General features: G+C 36.8%; 1 protein-coding gene across 7 annotated transcripts in view; it reads left to right on the top strand.

Moving 5' to 3' along the window:
- The window catches only part of MPP7 (membrane palmitoylated protein 7), a 158,145-nt gene that overhangs the window by 87,983 nt on the left and 50,966 nt on the right, over positions 1–19,196 (top strand). For all 7 annotated transcript variants that reach the window (XM_039572031.1, XM_039572026.1, XM_039572052.1 and 4 more), the window contains 2 exons: positions 4,325–4,402; positions 9,327–9,407. In XM_039572031.1, coding sequence (XP_039427965.1) covers positions 4,325–4,402; positions 9,327–9,407 — 159 coding nt within the window. The remainder of the gene's footprint in view (positions 1–4,324; positions 4,403–9,326; positions 9,408–19,196) is intronic.

Below are 19,196 nucleotides of genomic sequence, written 5' to 3' on the forward strand. Positions count from 1 at the left end.
CTTAAGATTTTTATTTTTCTGATTTAGAAAGCTCCTCTTGCGTTTTGAAATAGTCAAGGCTGAGGACACTGCTCTGCTCTATTATAGAAAGCTTAATTCAGTCTCTCTGGGAAAATCCAGAAACAATTTTTCTTGCTTACAAGTGTGCCAAAAATTGTATAAATTTGCAAATGATTATTTTTCCCTCTTGGGGCATAACTTCAGAGTAGATTGTCAGTTTTTGCAGAACTTCATAATTCTTCTTACTCTACAGTGAAAAGAATAGGTAGTCATAAAAAAAAAAAAAAAAGCCCCACAACTTAGTCATCTGTTCAGCAGAACAGCTTTTAATGTTTTATTTACAATATATAATTCTTGCTTTAACAGACTTGGTCTCATCTGTGAAGAGATTTTCAGCACTGAGGCTTTACATGTAAATGTCAGAAGAACTTAAAACAGATGTACTGTATTTCCTATTTTTAAGCATGATACAGTCCTATATTTTCCATACGTTGTATAAGTTTCTAGTAGAGAGAAGGCGATGGTATTAAAGTTACTGGACATCCGGTATTGTCGCACGATGTAAGCTAAAGTTGCCTTTTGTATTAAATAGAATTCTTTAGATTGAAGCTCAAAAAAATGGATGCAAATATGATAGATCTTATCTTGAGTAGGTGAATGCTCTCGCTTCTACTTTTGAATACACTCTCTCAAAGTGTTCCAGGGTGGTTTTAATTTCTGTTACAGTTTAATTTCATTGAGTGAAGTTTGTAAAGGGGCGAAGTATTTGCACCACCTTGTCCTGTTTTGCTTTTCATTTCTGTGTTTGGCTACTTCACATTATTCATGTTCACCAATGTAGTCGCTTAATCTAGGTATTCAAATTTCAAATTCTACTTGTATAAGAATTGAAATTTGGAAATGCGGTGCTAGGCATGCATGTATTAGCATGATTTAAAAATTTCATGTTTGAGAAAATAATTAACTGAAAGATAGCATGTGGAGAGGTTGCCAAAGCATATGGCGGTGTGCGCAGTAGCTTTTTAAAGGTGTTTGTCATAAATGCAGTCATTCATCACCCTGAATTCTGGTAAGTTCAAAGGCCACCAGGTGAGCTCGCAAATGTGCTCTGTCATCCTTGAAAGACAACAGAGGTGACCTAGTGCCCAGTGAGTAGGAAAAGGCAAGTGCTGTGCTCGTCTTCAAAAAAGGCCTAAAAATACAACATGAAGAACTAGAGGTCAGTCAGCAGTACTGTGATCTGTGGGGGAAATTATAGAACCAACCACCTTGGAACACATTTTTGGACACAAGGAGGGAAGGACTTGCCTGGAAATGCGTTTTTGCTTCACTGAAATGTTTGCTTTATCAGTGGAGTTGCACTAGATATCCTGTCTTACTGCATTCAGGAAGCTATTATATAGAAGTGCGGCATACATTATGGATACATTAGTTATCCAGGAGTTAGAGGTGTGAGGTAACTGTTTTTATGATGCATGTGGTAATTTTACACTAATGTGAAAGGTAATCCCCGTATTGCACATTGATTGCATCTTTGTGCACAGACTGGTGGTTTTTAATTTCCGTAGGTATATCCTTTAAGTTACAAAGATGTAAAAGACAGATGTTGTCATCTAATGATCTGATTTAAAAAATAGATTTAACTAATAAGGCGAACTACTATCAAATAAAATCAGATATTTGGGGGAAAAACCCCACTGTGTATTGCACCTCAAGTGGAAGTGCGCTGAGGTTGCAGTGTCTGTTACCATAGACCATGGAATGTTTATCCCTAGAGTCACTCATTGTGCTAGTAAATTAATAAATTTTTCCACCTGATGTAGCAAAAGCCAGTATCTAGAGCTGTCTAGTAGCAGTTAAATTTTCCTGCTTACTTGTTTAGCTTCTGGTTTTTTTTGGGTTAGGCAGTTACTCTCTACAACTCCGTAATCAAATAAAACCTTAATGATTGTCCTTAAATGCTTAACTGGAGTACCATATCCACTCTTAGGAAAACAAAAATTTGTTTTCAGTCATTTCTAGCTATAGACAGAGCCAATAACTAGTTTAAGTTACACTGTGCCACCTCTTGAAAACCTACTTTTTGTTGCATGAATTTACACTTGTATAACATTTTTCTCAAAGATGGTTTAAACAAGACTGTGTCCACATCTTTTTGTTTGGTTGACTTTTTCCTTTTTCCTTTTTTTAATTTCAGTGGTAAAGTTGCCCAGGATAAAACCAGCTTCATCGGCAGTGGCACTTCTTTTTTCTTTGAGAAACTAGGTGGTAGCATAGACAACTGCTTCTGACCGCAGAGCTGACGGAAGCTCAATCTGGGTAAAATCAAGATGTTGCTGGAACAATCAAAAAATGATGGATTTGAGACTTTGTGATTTACTGTGCCTTTTAGTTATTCAAGTTCACAGTCTAAGTAAATCACAAATTTCTGCCAAAGTTGGGGAGCTGCAACTCCTTGTTTTGTTTAGTTTCTCTGCTTTGTGAGCTAGAAATATGAAGTTGTCCAGTCACTTACAGTTTTGTGAAATCCAGTATGAATTAGTCTAAGTAATTGCTGAGTAAACAATGCCTACATAAGTAATGTAAAATTCAGATTCATATTCTGGAGACAGTAGTGCTTTGCATGTAGTTTCCAGATGAGAACAAATTATTTTGCAACTTAGAAATCAAGTGACTGTAGTGCTTTCATGCTTCACCATGACATGTCAGAACTTCAGCAACTCCTTTAACCAATGACATACTGAAATAATCTTATTAAGATTGCAGAAATGATGAAGGAATCAATCAAGACTGAGACCTTGCTATGCCATAACGTATTAACATGCTCTTTACTTCAAACAACATATAGTCTAAATGAGGAAAAACAGATGTGGACTTAGGGTTATGAAGCACAGCAGAAGACAGGAAAAAGGGCAGGCACAAGTGTCACTGACACGGCATTATCTTGTTATGGATGTAGTTGTGAAAGTACAGTTTAAATTAAAAAGAATGGGCTTAAAGAATGAGCTTTAAATTAAAGAGTGAGGGAGTCCTAGACAGTGAGAGGAGTGAGTGCTGCTGCGGGAGAAGTAAGCAGAGAAAAGCAAGTGTGGAAGAAGGGGAAAGGTTGGAGGGAACACTTGGTGCAAAATGAAGATGATCTGGTGAACTCTGAGTGTTTTCAGTGTGTGAAGAGTGGTTTGGTTGCTCTTTAAATCTATCCCTGTTGCCTGGCATCTGTCCCGCTACTCCCTCAGCAGCGTGCTGGGGAGTGTTAGGGTATCATTGGGGATCCTGTTTCCCAAGGACATGAGGGAGTCCCCAGCCAAGTTCTGCACCCCACATCCTCTGCCAGACCTTGTTTACCCCTCCTTGCTGAGCACAGAAGTCCTCGATTTAGCTCCTTCTGCAACTCCTCCAACCATCTGGAGTTCATGCCTCCTTCAGAGCAGTAGAACTAAAGCATGAAATCTGTGAATGTGGTATATTTGCATTAGTTCCGACTACTGTTGTCTTTTTTTTTTAGATTTTAATTAATATTTGTATATGCATGTATCTTCAGGAAAATAATGTAAATGAAGTTAAATGTTTAATATAGTCCTTTATGCTATTCTGAAATAGCTTTAAAGAAACTTGTTAGAAGTCTTAAAATACTTTGGGTCTTAAAAAGCATTCATACTGGAAAAAATCTAAATTTTGAAAGGCATAACTTGTGGAGGAGGGAACAGGGTGGTGTTTAAATGATGGTGTATCCTTTCCGTTTTTGAAAAAACCAAAGCACAGTGCATCTTTAATGTTGATAATTCCTCATTAAAAACCTTAACTTGCTGAAGAACTGCCTTTCTTTCAGATGTGTCAGAATTCATATTAGCACTATTTTGCCCTTGTTTCTGAATTATTTTAATGACAGCAGCCGCTCCATCAAGTTGTCTGTCAAGATGTGGGTGGCAAGCTATTATTTCACTTCATAAATCATAATTTACAGGGGGTTTTATATCCCTCTTGGGGATAAACACTTTATGCTTTGTGTTTTCAGCAGCAATATAAAACGTAATTGATACTTGAAGCAATATGTTAGAAATATGGACAGAGAAAGCCAGGAGAGAAAAATCACAAATGTTTAGTTTTTCTGTGGGTTGGTCTGCATACTGAGCATTTTTTCCATCTGATTTCATATTCTTAGCACTTCAACAGAGGATGATGATGAATTGCATTTACATGATTGCTGCCTGTAGGTTACTATAAGGATGTTTAGTTACAGTCAGTCAACAGACTCAACAGGGTTGTTTTGTACCATTTCTCATGCTGCTAAATAAACTTACCACTTTGTACTATTGTCTTCCAGATTCATGAAAAACTGCATTATTACGAAAAACAGAACCCGGTGCCCATACTCCATGGTGCAGCAGCCTTGGCAGATGATGTAAGTGTCCCCTGCTGAGATCAGTGGTACCAAGTCTCCCAAAAAACTGTCTGCAAGCAGAACTCTTCACAGTGCAAACATACGAATGTAATCCTCTGAGCTGAACTCATAAGAAGCTGCAAAGGTGTCCAAAGGTTCTGTCATCACTGGGCTTGTTGCTGATACTTGATTTTTATTCACTTGCATGTTATAAAAGCATTGCATCTAGATATCTTCTTGTTCTGCTTTAGTAACCAAGCAATAAAAATTACAGGTTGGAACTCTACTGGGAGGGGAAAAGCTGTCAACTATTACTGTTTTGAGAAAGTCACAGACAAGAGGAATGCTTTGGAAATATAAAGACAAATGAGATATCAGCACTGCTGACAGAACATGAGAAACGACAAATAATATTACAGAAATAAAGCATATGAAATGCCTAGGATGGAGGCTTGTTAAAAAAAAATCAAAACTATTTAAGAAGAAGTACAGTAGTGATTTATTGATATTGGAGCTTTCCAAATTGCCTTCATAACCAAAAACTAAATTGTAAAAGTGGTCAGCATTGATGGAGTAGTTAATTTCCTGTTACTATAATTTTTATTTTCAAGGAAAAGAATCCAACCTGCCATTTCTTGCTATTTGGTTAATTCTAGGATTCAGATGAATTGTGAACACACCTGTATAAACTATGACTGAACCCGAGGTAGGCCAGAATAGAGAAATGTTTAATAAACTGTGGTTTAGGTGAAATCCAGAAATCTTTGTTGCAATTGATGATGTCAGGTTGCGTTTTGGAAAAGGCAATATGTATTTGGGTCCATTTAAAATACAGCATGTTTGAAACTTCACATGCTTTATAGATGTTTTAAAATCCTAACTATCTGTTTATATAATTAATAGATTTTGTTTTTTAAATATAACAAATGATTCAGTGTCGTGAATTGAGATTGGTAGCATTTTAACAAAAAATTCAATTAAACTTATTTGAAGACTATTGAAAAAAGGATACATGGTAATTTAATCATGTTTCAGTAGGAAGAGAGTTATATCCTGTAACATACCAACTATAATAATACATTAGCCTTGACATCAGGCATATATTAGTAATATTTTTTTAACCTTCACATAGCTTTGAATAATGTTGATAGTAATTTTGAAAATTAGAAAGCTGGTTGAAATTCTCTTCATTAAGTTCTTGCTGACATATTAATAATCCTTGATAATATTTGTGTTATGGATCTCTGGGCTAAAATTCTCAATAAAAATAATTTCTTATTTTTGGATGCAAAACTTAGTGTTTGATACTTTCAGAAATGCTGAGCAATCTCATTCTTTGTTCAGACCCATTTAAAATGTATAGTTTTGGAAATCCCCAAATTAAAGTACTCTGTCACTCCTCAGTTGAGACAGGTTGGGGCTTTTAACCCTATGAATGTATTATTATGTACATATGGTAGTATTTTTAACTGTACATGTTGGAACATGATTGTCTCTAGACATCTACTTACTTTATATGTACACCTTCTTTTTAATAGATACTGTTTCTGGTTCTTCATTAATTATGTGTAGCTGAACTGCCAGTTTTTTGGGCACTGTCCCATAGGGTAAGGATGTCCTTTGGTGGCTGAAGTCAGGCTAGCACACTGCAGAATTTTCTATGTTTCGATAGCTATCAGCAAGTTTTGAGGAAGCAAATTTACATGCAGTGGGCTTTGTAACTCCAAAACTCATGAAGTTTCAGGATTAAAGTACTATTTGTTTTCTGGCATGTTTGTCTGACTGGTTGTAAACTTCAAGGATTTAAGAGCATGTTGATGTTATAAAACACACTTTCATTTCAATAGGCTTTAAATTAATGTTTTCTCTTCCTACTGATAGTAACTGTTCTGTAGTTAAAGAAGGAGATATTAGCAAGTAGATATTTCCTGCTTGATTTAAAACCCAAATCTGAGGTGCTGCTATCATAAATAAAACTGTTTAAGGACTGTGTTTTTATTTTTGTGTTATTTTTTAAAGCATGTTTAGAAGTAACTATTGTGGCAAGGCTTTTCTAAACATTTTCATATTCCTGGCTGCCATACCTTCTCTCCCCTCTCTCCCAAGGACTTTCAGGCTGAATTTCCCATCAGACATTCTGTTTGCCTCTTATTTTGAAGCAGCAGTGTCCGACATAAGGCTCAATGATTTCATTCAAATTATCTAAATATCTATCCTGGTTCCAGCCAGGACAGGGTTAATTTTTTTCTCTAGTTGGGAGAGGGCATGGTTAGGACATGGAGGTTATTCCATACCACCTCATGCCATTTCAGAGAGTTCATGAAAGGGACTCTCTTCCCGGAAGAAAGGGTTTGTTCCAATCGACAAAAGGGGGTGGAAGAAGCCATCCAGTATTGTCTATTATCAGGGAGTTTTTCCATATGAATAATTTCTTTTTTTTGCACCTTTTATTATTAATATTGTTACTATTACTTATTTAGTAATAGCATATACATATAGTATAGTACATTTTCTTATCACTGTTTCCAGTAAATTGTTCTTACTTCATCCTGTGATCTTTGCCTTTTGTGCCTCCAGTTGGAGGGGGAAGGGAAAGTGGTGCGTGGTTTTAGTGGGAGTACTAAATTGGAGAATACCATTCCTAAACCACGACAATATCACTGGCAGGATAGGTATATACAGCAAGTAAGGCCTCTAGGTTGTTAGAGAGACTGTTCTGGCAGAAGAAGTTTCAGAACTTCCTCCAGAAGCTTTAAAGACCAGTCCCTGGTGCTCCCCATCTTGCCAGCCTCACTCCACATCCAATCCTCTTCCTTGCTTTTCTTCCCCTCTCTGTAGTGGCAGCTTTTCATAAAGAGCTTGTTGAAATGTTATGGTTCCCTCAAGAGATCATAGAGGAGGTTTTCAGACAGTTTTCCTGCAGTCTTTAGCATAGGAGGAGATCTCATGGTGTCAGTGTGTCCAGAGTATGCCATGTACTGCTTCTGGTAGCTGTTTCAAATCTCAGCCCTTTAACAACAACAACCACAAATCCAGTCTAAAACAGCTGAGGTGATATCTGTTTGCTAATCTGAAAACACGACTTTGTCTTTCAATCTTTGTTTTCCTTCTCTTCTATCACAAGGTATTAAATGTGCCTAAAACTTTCATGAAAATATTTGGAAAATAGTATAAGTCACATGAAGACAAGTTTTAAATTATTTTATCTCTGAAAAATACTTTCTAAATTATAAGATTAAATTTCTGTTAAAGCAGTAATGAAGTATGTTTTCTCACTATTCTAAACCTTATGTATGTGCATTTGCATTTGCATTTGCACCACCAAAGCAAATGCCAGTTCTGCTGGAGTTGATACTTGTGCACAGTTCATCTGAGAGAAAAATGCTGAAATGGTCATTCTGCTGAGAGGTTTCTTGTCTTCATCAGTGAAACACGAATTAATATATTGATTTTATTCTCCAGTGATGAGCAGTATAGTCTAAAGAATTAAAAGAGAATCAAGGGTCACCCATGTCATATACCTGCTGTCATTCCTATCACAGAATATTTTCAGCTTTGCAGGGCTTTTCCTTAAAACATGCAGACTCAGTTGCAGTCAGATTACCTCAATATTTGGCTTTGTGTCTAAAAATATTTCATTCTGACCTTTCCTACAGAGATTGTTTTTTAATCTTTTGGTATTAAGACAAAAATATTGTTAATATTAGCACCAAGGTACTTGCTGGATGTTTTTAGCTATGAATTATGGTTCAAAGTCTGTAGGATAGTAGGTGATGAATTTTTGTTACTCTGTTTAATTTGAAGGTTAAAAGAAAAAAAGGTATTGAGACCATGTCTGATGTCTGTAATGACTTCTTCAAATAGATTTGTCTATTATATATAATTATGCAAAATATACATCTATCCATTTATCTTGAAAATGTATACAAAAATGAAAGTACAAATTTGAAATTAGGTTAGACAAATAAAATTACTTGCTGCAAATAGCCAATCTTTCTTTGAGACATTTTTATTATACTGATTTAATGCAAAGAAAACAAGTGATTACCTGAAATCACGTTTTGCATTATAAGCCATGTAGCTTCTGAATTTTAAGCCAAAGTTCAGTGTTGTGAAATGTATTTTAGCTTTTCCTTCTTCTGGAAAAATAGTTTGAGTCTAAAATCCTGTAGTAAAATATGCCTCTTGAGTCCAAATTAGTTGAGAATGGCATGATAAGAAAAACCCAAGATGTGAGCCAAATAGCTGTGGGATTAAAAATGAAACTGCTCCTCTATTGTTCAGCAAGCCACGATTTTGTAGTGTAACCAAACATAAATTACTGATCTTGTTGCTAGTACATAGTTTGTGCATTTTACAGGCTTGAATTGCTGATGACCTGTTATAAATTACATTATGATTAACCCGCTTCACATTTAACAAGCTCCTTCCAGTGTATGTGTAAACATAATAAAAGGTTCAGATTGCTTGCACTGTAGGGGCACTTTGCTTTCTTATCCCAGTCCTAAACAGCACAGCTACTGTGGGGTTTTGGAAGCAGTGTGGATTTCACCACCTCATTCGAAACTGTTTTTTATAGACAGTGTCAAAGTTTGATCCAGTCATTTTTACAAGCAGTTCTTTGTCTGCACGCAAAGGACCATTCACTTAAATGAAGTGCTGGGATTTGCCCCCTTTGCTATAAATCAGAATGTGATCTGGCTGCACCCTTGCCAGAAATGATTACTTGTGTTAAACTGAGCCAAAAGGCCTGGCTTAAATCTGGTCCACTGAGGGCCAGAAACAGAAGCGTGGTGATTGATGGTGTTTTCCTTCATGCTGGCTTCTGTTTGAACATGCTGGAAAGCAATAACCTTGAACAAGATAGATTCTGGATTGTCACTGATGCGCTGGGTAAAACAACGCTTTGCTAATGGTCTTTGTGTTGATTCCATCTCCCACCTAGCTGGCTGAGGAGCTGCAGAGAAAACCACTGAGCAGTGAGATTAGAGAGCTGTTGAAACTCCTTGCAAAACCCAATCTCAAGGTGAGGATGAGTTGCACCTGCAAAGTGCCTTCTGCGTGGGTGTGTGCATCTGCTTCCTTGGGCTGGGTGTGGGTTTGTCTGCTTTAACAAGTACTGTGTAAGAACATATGTAGTGTTAATCAGAAATACCTGTGATGAAGAAACACATTTAATGTTGCCTATAAATTATTATGCTGTTACTCATACTTATAAAGGGAATCACTTATTCACAAGGGATATTTAATAATAATAACAATAATAATAATAATAATAATAATTTTTTTATTTTGCTATCTTTTAATGCATGTACTTCATAAATTTGTTACAACCGTGCTCTTCCTAAAAGATTGTCAGTCATATTGATTTAACTGCATCATGCATAAGGAGTGCAACCTGGTACTTGGGACAAAATTCATGATGGAAAACGTTTTTAAAAACATTTAATTTTGAAAACTTTCTGTAAAACTCCTGGGGTTGTCTGTGGTGTTTTTGAGGAACTTGGTACCTTTTGTCTGACAGAAGACTATGGAACCATTGAACCATTGAGGTGGGTGGAGGTTGTCTGGTTCAACGTGCTGCTCAAAGCAGGGTCAACACTGAGTTCAGAGCAGGTTGTTCAGGGCTTTGTCCCATTAGGTCTTGGAAATAAATGCCTGGGAACAGACATTCTACAAATACTCTGTGTGGCCTCTTCCAATTCCTAATCACCCTCCTGAAGGTGGATTCCTAAGTGAAAATGCTTTCCTTACATCCAGTCAGAACCTCCCGTGTGTATCATTGTTGATGCACGGGAGCATATTGTTTTTCCATTGTTAAGAGAAAGAAGACCTTAGTGCCTTAGATGCATATTGCAGTGGTAATTAAATGCAGCAGTTGATAAGTTGAAAACTGCAGAGTGGAAAGGAGTAGTTGCTCTTTTGTCTTACGTGTAAAACACTGATCACAAAACCTGAGAAACTGTGGTATCTTCAAAGTGCTATAAGATTTTAAAGATAATTACACCTGCTTTTTGAAGATTTTTGCACTGTTTTTTTTCCCATAGTTTGTAAAGTGACAAGCTGTTTTTCTTTGAAGGGGTAAGTAATGCCAATGGCATATTAGAAGAGGAATTGTTGGGGCATGAAATTGCAGAGATCCTAAGCTTTGCTGTAGGTATTTCCTTAGTGACTGTCCATGTGTGCTTCATACTTCTGAAGTTTTGGTGGGTTGAGTCTGAAAACAGCTCATGTGCCACAACTGCATCTCTCCCTCTCCTTTTCTTGCTTTCTCTCACTTATTCCCTCACACACTCACTCTCGCTGTCTGTTCCTTGGTAGCAGTGAAAGGCAATGTGATAATCTTAGTGGGATTTCAGGGAAAGAAGTGCCTTCCCCTCAGAGTGGTTAATGTGACTGAACAACTGCAGTAACTTAGCAAATGTCTTTCTTGGCTGCAGGGGGAGATGGCCAGCTGCAGGGTACCAAGCCCTTTGCATGGCCAGACTGCCTAATCCTGCACAAGGTGTATGTTTCCCTGCCCTGCAGGAGCCTTGCAGGTGTTTGTGTGAGGTAGGGGTAAGAACTGACAGTATGCAAGGTACTTTTGTTTGTCTATTATCTTCTCCCTCACCATGTCATGGCAAATGTGCCTCAGAGAGATGGTAAATTATCACTGCTCCCTCCTCCATCATGTTGACCAGGTGACTGTACTGCATTCAGTCAGAGGTTGTATTTGAAATTCTTCTGTTGATCTCCCCTGCTCTCTCTTGGACAGAAAAGGAAAGGAAGGCCGTTTCTGGGACTCGGTACTTCCAGTTTCTCCTCACAAATTACCTAGTCTCTTCAGTTGTATCTGAGTTTATGCCATACATTGTGTAAGTTTTTCTAGCCCTTTGCTATTAGGTTTATGGCTTGAGAGGGTTTCTTTGTTTTGTTCTAGATTCCTGGGACAAAATGATGGCCAGAACAGCTCTTTTTCACACACCTGAAATTACTTGGGATAATTGATCTCTTTTTTCCAGTGATGTTCCATAGACTTTATCTAAAAACATATAGGCTTAATTTGGGATTTACTTAAGGAGCATTACTTTGCAGGGGAAGCTTTCCTCTCCTGACCAGATTTATAACTGCAGTGTTAGCTGGAGCCAGGAGAGCTTCCACTTTCTTACAGCTCTGCTCTAAGTTTATGGCATGGTGAAGGATGGTTAGGATTAGTTTATTGCACTACCTCCCTGCCTCCACAAGTCTGATGGTGTAAGGGGACAGGTCTAGCAAGCTGTTCATAACTTGCAGGTTTGGTTAGCAGGCAAAAAAAGGCTGGGAGAGGTTTCTAATCATGCCTGATTAGATAAATATTTCTGTATTTTAATTCTGTATTACAAAATTCTTTTGTTGAATTTATTTCTGAGTGTTTGCATCTGATGAGTAAAACTGACTAATTGTGGTACTTGTCATTTTCATCCACAGAGAAGTTTTCTAAAGAAGAAAGTAGTTTCTCTGAGGCAGTTACATTTATCAGACCTGAGGTTTTCAAAATGTCCTAAAAGTAATTCTAAGGTTTTGTCAGGTGCATTTCCTTTTGAAAAGAAAAATAAATTGGGCATTTCTAGTCTTGTAAAAACTGCATGAAGTATCCAGTTACAGCATGGGGGTTTTTTCCCTGCTGTCAAATGTGGCATCACTTACCGTAATTAAATGAGCTAATAAATGGTTGTGGTTTATCTTTTCTGATTAAAACAGAACTCTGGAAGTAAAACAGAGCACGTAGCTCTGGGAAATCAAGTGAATTTGTTTAACTGTGTGTTAGACATTTCATTTGTGTTCTGGATTTTAAATATAATTGTGGAGCCCTGTGGACACAGGCCAGCCACACTTATTATTTTTAATTTCTATTACCAAATAAGGACTTAGAGTTTGCATTCTTTAATCTTGCTTTACCTTGTTAAAGATATCAAGAAATAGAACAGTATTTCCATACCCTAGAACCTGAATGCAGTTGAATACTGTATTTTTATTTTTAAGCAGACCAGAAATTGGCTCTTTGAAGTAGAATTATAGAATAACCTGAGTTGAAATGGACCCATAAGGATCATCAAAGTCCAACCCTGGCCCTGCACAGGACAGCCAAAGAATCACACCATGAGCCTGACAGCATTGACCAAATATATCCAACTGTCAGGCTTGGTGCTGTGACCACTTCCATGGGGAGCCTGTTCCAGTGCCCAGCCCCACCCTCTGGTATCCAACCTGAACCTCCCCTGACACACCTTCAGTCCATTCCCTTGGATCCTGTCACAGGTCACCACATGTGTCTGTCCCTCTTCATCCCCTTATGAAGAAGATGTTGACTGCAGTGAGGTCTCTCCTCAGTCTCCTCCAGGCTGAACAGACCAAGTGACCTCATCCACTCCTCATATGGCTTCACCTCCAGACCTTTCACCAGACAGAAACTGCACTTTAAGATATCTAAAATACATTTGCGGAGAGCAGGGCAGGCAGACCCAAGCCTGATCTGCTGGCATTTCAAATCACCCAAAACTTTCTCACTTAGGTCCAAACACCATTCTGACCAGAGCTACGCAGCACTGCCCATAGGCTGGCCTGACCATAACTATATATATCTATATCTATAGCTATAAGTTTTGTATCTTCAATTTATACATTTTATTGCAATTTAATAAAACCAACCAAACAAAATGCCCAAGCACCTTACACACAAACACAACAATGTAAGTTTCAATACATTTAGTTTCATTTTAACTTTAACATGTTAAACTCTTAAGCTGTTTTTTAACATGAAAACTGAAATATATAGTTGGGGAATACATGAGGAAAAAGTATTTCTGATTTAAGAGAAGACACTCCTGTGAGTGCTTTTGTACAAAATATGAATAGCATAAAGAAATAAGTATTCTCACATTTAGTCAGTTGTTTATAATTTGGCAAAACTAAAGGAATTTATGTGACAGCAAAAAAGAACATCTTTAAATAGGAGAGTTGTACAGAATTTTGAAAATAATGACAAAAATTTAAAAAATTATGATGCATCACCAGTGCAACTAAGAGACATGTCTTTATAGATATTTGGGTTTTTTATGAATCGGGAAGTACTGCTGTTGAGAGCACTAAACATGTTTTGTTTTGGTTTTTTTTATTAGTATCTTGTCTAGAGACAAAATACTTTTCATTGTTATGCAATTGTGTAAATTGGAACATATAATTGGAAGACTAAGATTCAAGATGCTAATACAAAATACACCTAAAAGGGAATTTAATTTTAGCTATTTAATGAATATGTCACAATCAAGTTAGAAAAATGGTCTTATCTGTTAGTAGGGATGAAAAAGGGAAGAGGAAAAGCAGTCACTAGAGTAACTCTGTCAGTAACAGGGCAGAACTCCAGTGGGGGACACTGTAAGAAAGGAGATGTACAAATGACAGATGATCAAGCTAAGAATGAAAGACTTTAAAGCTTCCAAATTCTCTTCCACATTTCATTAAAAACTGTCTTAAATAATTAGGTTTCAGTTCCTTTTCTAACAAGCTGGAAAAAACTGTGTTCTTTTTGGGATGGTGCCATGACAGAGGAGCATAATTGTTATTTCTTTTTAAAATTATTTGAAAAACTGGAACAAATAACTATAAGAATTAACATTTTAGGCACTTAATTTATTGCTGTGCCTGTAAATAAAAAAGACTGTTAAAGAATGAACCATCTTTTAGTCCACTGAATGATGTTATCCCAATTATACTAATTTTGAGACAGGCTTGGTATATATTATTCAGATCTAAATAACTTTTAACTTTGGGTTTATAACAGCATTATAACGTTTGTGGTCATTACATACCAAAATAAGCAATTTGCCATTGAAGTTAATCTCTATTAGGGTAAATTAAGTGTGTTTTAAATTATGTCAAATATGTCATCTGTGGTCATTGGTGTAATGTGCAGAACAATAATTATTTCAAAAGCTAATGCCACTGTGCTTAAACTATTCTGAAGAATGTTTATACCTTTATGACCCAGAGGAAATGAAGCTGTTCCAGTGGTGGTTCTGCCTGTTTCAGTGGAGTTTATCTTCTGTTTATGTGTGCTGGAAGGTTTGCCAGCTGCTGATCTGAAACATAAACCAGGTACCTAAACAAGGGCACCAGGCAGGACTGTGAATGAGTTCCGTGCCTCATGGTGCACCAGAATGTAAAGTATTTGCGTCACTTTGGGGCACTGTACCTGTAGCCATAGAGGGAGCAAGTGGTGGACATGCAGTATTTTTCTTGTCTTCTCTTTTATTACCATAGAATGAACAGAATTTTGGAAGTAACTTTAAGATAACTTGCAGAGTGAAGGAAAAACTGCTCTTGTATGATTGCGAATGTTACTGTTCATACAAAATACAGATTCTTTGTTTTAAGTTCGGGGGTGGGGGGTTTAATTTCTTTCAAATGGCAAAGGTGCATACACCAGCAAATTGCAAGTAGGATTTATGCTTGCTGTTTTATTTGCAATTCATTTGTGGTACACTTGACTTTCAGTTTCACAAAATAATTTACATTTGTAAATATTTTCATCTAATTTCGTGTCTTTGGCTTTCCTTCAGAATAGAACCATGAGTTAAACAAAATTAAAGCTGCAGATAATGAAGCTAGTGCACTTTGTTCTTCATGTACATGCTTCATATATTTGATTAGGTTTCTTTGAAAGAAGAAGTAATGCTTCTTTGAGCATGAAGCATACCTTTAATGTTGTCCTGTCCTGTTCTGGTTTTCTTGTATTTACTGGGAGTTTGTAAATTCTACCCTTTATTTCATAAACAACTGCTGATACCATCATCCCTGTCATCTGAGGCTTACTGGGTTTGCATAGTAGCCTAGTAGACTGTTCAGATCAAAGTGCAGCTTGTTCTGTTAAGAAACCAAACATTATAAGCCTTTATCAGCAGAGCCTTCTAAAGCTGCCTTACAGTCACTGGTGAAAATTGATATAAATTAATGTCCAGGAGACTGCTGGCTTTTTTCTACCAGAACTTTAACATACAAAGAACTGAAAGAAAATACTGTGCTATAATAATATAAAAAAAAATCCATTTTTGCTTTGAAAAGTTCATGAAGCATTTCATGTACCATGTAATTAAAAAAAAATAAAGTTAATCTAAACTTTGTCTTCTTTCCAACATTTCCTTTGTAATTAGACCTGCTGAAGATTTTCCGTCAGGGCTTTTTCACTGAGCTGTGTGTTTTCTGCAAAGTCAACATTTTCCACTGGAAATGGTTGGGATTTGCCTATAACTGTTCAGGTTTTGCATCTGAAGAACTCAAATACAAATTTCAGGTTCATTAAGATCTGAGCTACATTTCGGCTGCTACTGTATCCTAGGCACTTGGGGAACTTTTTGGCCCTGTCCTGTTACAGACTTGTCTTCCCAGATGTACCAATGTTTTCTACTCTTGCACATGTCCTGGGAGACTGTTGTCCTCTTTATGAAATATTTATGCTTGCAAATGGTAACACAAACACAATATCTGTTTAGGAAGCGTAATTTCCCATGATCTTTAACTATTTACTCATCACTGGTCTGTGAGATGTGTTGGTAGGACTGGTCGTAGGAATTGTGCTGATACATTAAGAGATTTTACTATACAAACACTTTAAATTTATTAATATGGTGAGCTGGAGTACAATGTACTTCATATGTCAACTGAAAAGTTACCTATATAATCCTTACTTGCAAAATCACATGCCATTAATTTGTAAATCTGCAAGAATATGCTTGATTTTTGATGGTATGCTGTGAAATATCAGCAGGGAGATAGAAATACTTATTTTTCCCCCTGAGTAATAGGTGCTAATGACTGGAACAGTCAGCAAGGACCACAGCACTGATGGTTTGATGACATTGGTTGATGGATAGATAGCCCGTAGGTGTTCTGAGCATACCAGCCATGGAGCTGGGGTAGAGGGGACAGTGCTGGGAGACTTTTGTTGGCAAATGACTGAAATCCTTCTGCCCAGTATTTTGTGGCTTTAAACTATTTGCCACTTTGAGAAGCTATCCATCACATATTTTGGCAACCAGTTGCAGGAAAAATATATTTTATTTGTAACCCTTCTCAATTTTAGACCTTGACTTCTGATTTCCACTTCTGCTTGCACCCATAATTAAAAAAAAAAAATTATAGAAAACTCTTCTGGATAAGGACAGCTGGAAAAATAAGTTGCTGTCTTTATTTTTGGATTGTTCCTGTTACTGGGATGGAGTAAGTAAAACAAAAACATAATGGCAAAATAGTCCTCTTAAAAACAGCAAGAAAAGCCTTGATTTTTCACATTTGTCAGGCAGAGAAAATCAGAAAGCAGTTGTGGCACACTCTTACTGTTGTAGGAACTGACATATACCAATATACAACATATTAGAAGCATAGAGACAAAATGATAGAAAGGAGGTGAAAGAATATGCTGCATGGGAACATTTAAGTAACAACCATCATATTACTCTGGAAATGCTCTCAGGTCCATCTGGTGATAACTCGGCTCATGTCCAGTGCAGAGCTTGTCTGTTGATCTTAGACGTATGGATATGAGAATGCTCACTAGCAGCCAACATATAATAAACAAAGTGATAGATAACATAAACAAAAGTGAAGCCAGGCAGGTTGGCAGCAGAAAATATTAAATCTGAAAAGTAAATCAAAGAAATTCTTTGGTTATATATACAAACTTTCCAACATGAGGGAACCAACTCTCACCCACCTAAGAATGTTGAATTGCATACATGTAACTACAGCATTCAGATACAGAACATAAAAGTTGGCAACATTGCTGAAGCTGGTAATTTAGGAGGAGGAAAAAATCATGACAGATAAAATCACATCCCTTTCAAGTAGAAATTCCATTCATCTGCTGAAAATGGACTCTGGAAGTGGAGAAACTGCGCAATATGAAGCAAGTAGTCCCTTTTTTTAGATGTGATCTTTTTGTGCTGCTTTTTCCTTCAGTGGTGTTTTTCCTTTGCATTTGCTGGACCATATTTTATTTGAACTCTCCATTCAACAGTCCCCTCTTTTCTACATAATTTTTTGTTAGGTTCCCATGTAGTATGAGTACTCTGTTGCTGAATTTAAGACCTCCTTATCAGAGATGAATACAAGTTATTATTTTCTGGAGGAATTAGGCTTGCTCAGATTCTTTTAAACTTTTGAATCAATAGATTTTTTTTCTTTTGAGGACTTTAGACACCATGTCAATGTCAAGTAAAGGCTGGGTCATTCCTAAAGACAGTTTTTCAGAAAAGGCAACTGCATCCTCAGATTTTACTTTCTTTAGTTTATATTTTCATATGATTTCTCTGGGATGTCTTTGGATGGTTTTAAACCAAGAAAAGGTATATGCTACCACTGTAGACACTTAGTATTCTCAGGAAGCTGCCACTTTTTCAAAAAAGGAATTGATTAAGGATTGCCAAGATATTAAAAGAATGCTGCTGTCTCGGCATTTTCCACTCTGAAAACCATTTGTTTGTATTCTTGGAAGTTACTTAAACAGGGCTTTGAGCTTCAAGGACACTTTAGCTACATAAATCATGTTGCGAATGTAAAACAGACTGTTCAGATTCTTCACTATTGATTTAAAATCAGAGCTTTTTTTGCTGTTATCCACAACTGAGGGAGAACATAAGGCTGTCATCTGGAAGGGTATTAACACCTTTGCCAGATGACATGGATGGACAGACTGCATATTTCTGTGAACACTGAGAACAGTTTGACTTGGGAAGCATCTCCGGGGGCTGTGAACATTGAGCCAGAGGAAGTGGGGGTCTGAAGACGCAGAAAATTCATTTTTCTGTTGGCTGTTGCCGTCTGGCTACCAGCTGCAGGTAAACCCATCAATTCAGAGTGGTGAATCTGAAATCAAGAAATAGCATTTTCAGGCAAGGAAATTACCCTTTTGTGAAAGGAAGTTCACATAGTCATGAATAAAGTCCACCACAGTAAAGAGGAAAAAGTAATATATACTGAATATTTATCCAACTGAGATGTTGCTGTGCTAAGATCATTAGTCCACGGTAGATATTAAGAACTCAAAACCACACATGTACACAGTATGTGTTATTATTTTGAACCACTGCTGTGACCCAGCTGCATCAAAGTCCGATTGGAAGAGAAAAGGATTTAATTGCCAACTGGACAAGAGGGCAACTCTAGTTTAAGTACAGATGGGACACTTGCAAGCATGGAATGTTATTTTCTCTTTTATACATATGTAACTGCTGTCTTCTCATACAATGTATAATTTCTAGATGTTTTATAAAGAGTATATAGGAAAATTTATCATTTGAAGGATGGAAAGAAGTAAATTAGCCCAGATTTTTTTTACCTCTTACTTAGTACACCCCTTGGTGTACAAAGGTGTTTCCTGATTAAGAACACAAAATTATGCTTAAGATAAAGGACCTTATTTAATTTTTTTTACCATCCCTGTTTTGCTTATGTTGATTGAATAGTGTGAGTGATCCTCAGTAGCAAAAGCAAACTGAAGTTAAGTGATTTCTTTAACATTATTTACTCTATGTATTTAACTTGGGAATTTTGTACAGAACAGAAAATCCCAGATTTCTCTTGGAAAGTGATTAGATTAGTGCAGCATCAGAAAGAATAATACTATTTCTCTGCTTGATGTGTGATTACTGTAGCTTGTAAAAAATGTTTTTTGCTCTTGCTCCAGCCATCCTCTGGCCACTTTAGCAGCACAACTGAGTTTCTCCTGTCTGTAGTTTTATTGCTTGCTTCTGCTTCTGGATTATACTTATGCTTTAGCCAAGCTGGAGAGTTCAGCTAA

The sequence above is a fragment of the Corvus cornix genome, chromosome 2 (assembly GCF_000738735.6).
Source record: "Corvus cornix cornix isolate S_Up_H32 chromosome 2, ASM73873v5, whole genome shotgun sequence".
Taxonomy (NCBI): domain Eukaryota; kingdom Metazoa; phylum Chordata; class Aves; order Passeriformes; family Corvidae; genus Corvus; species Corvus cornix.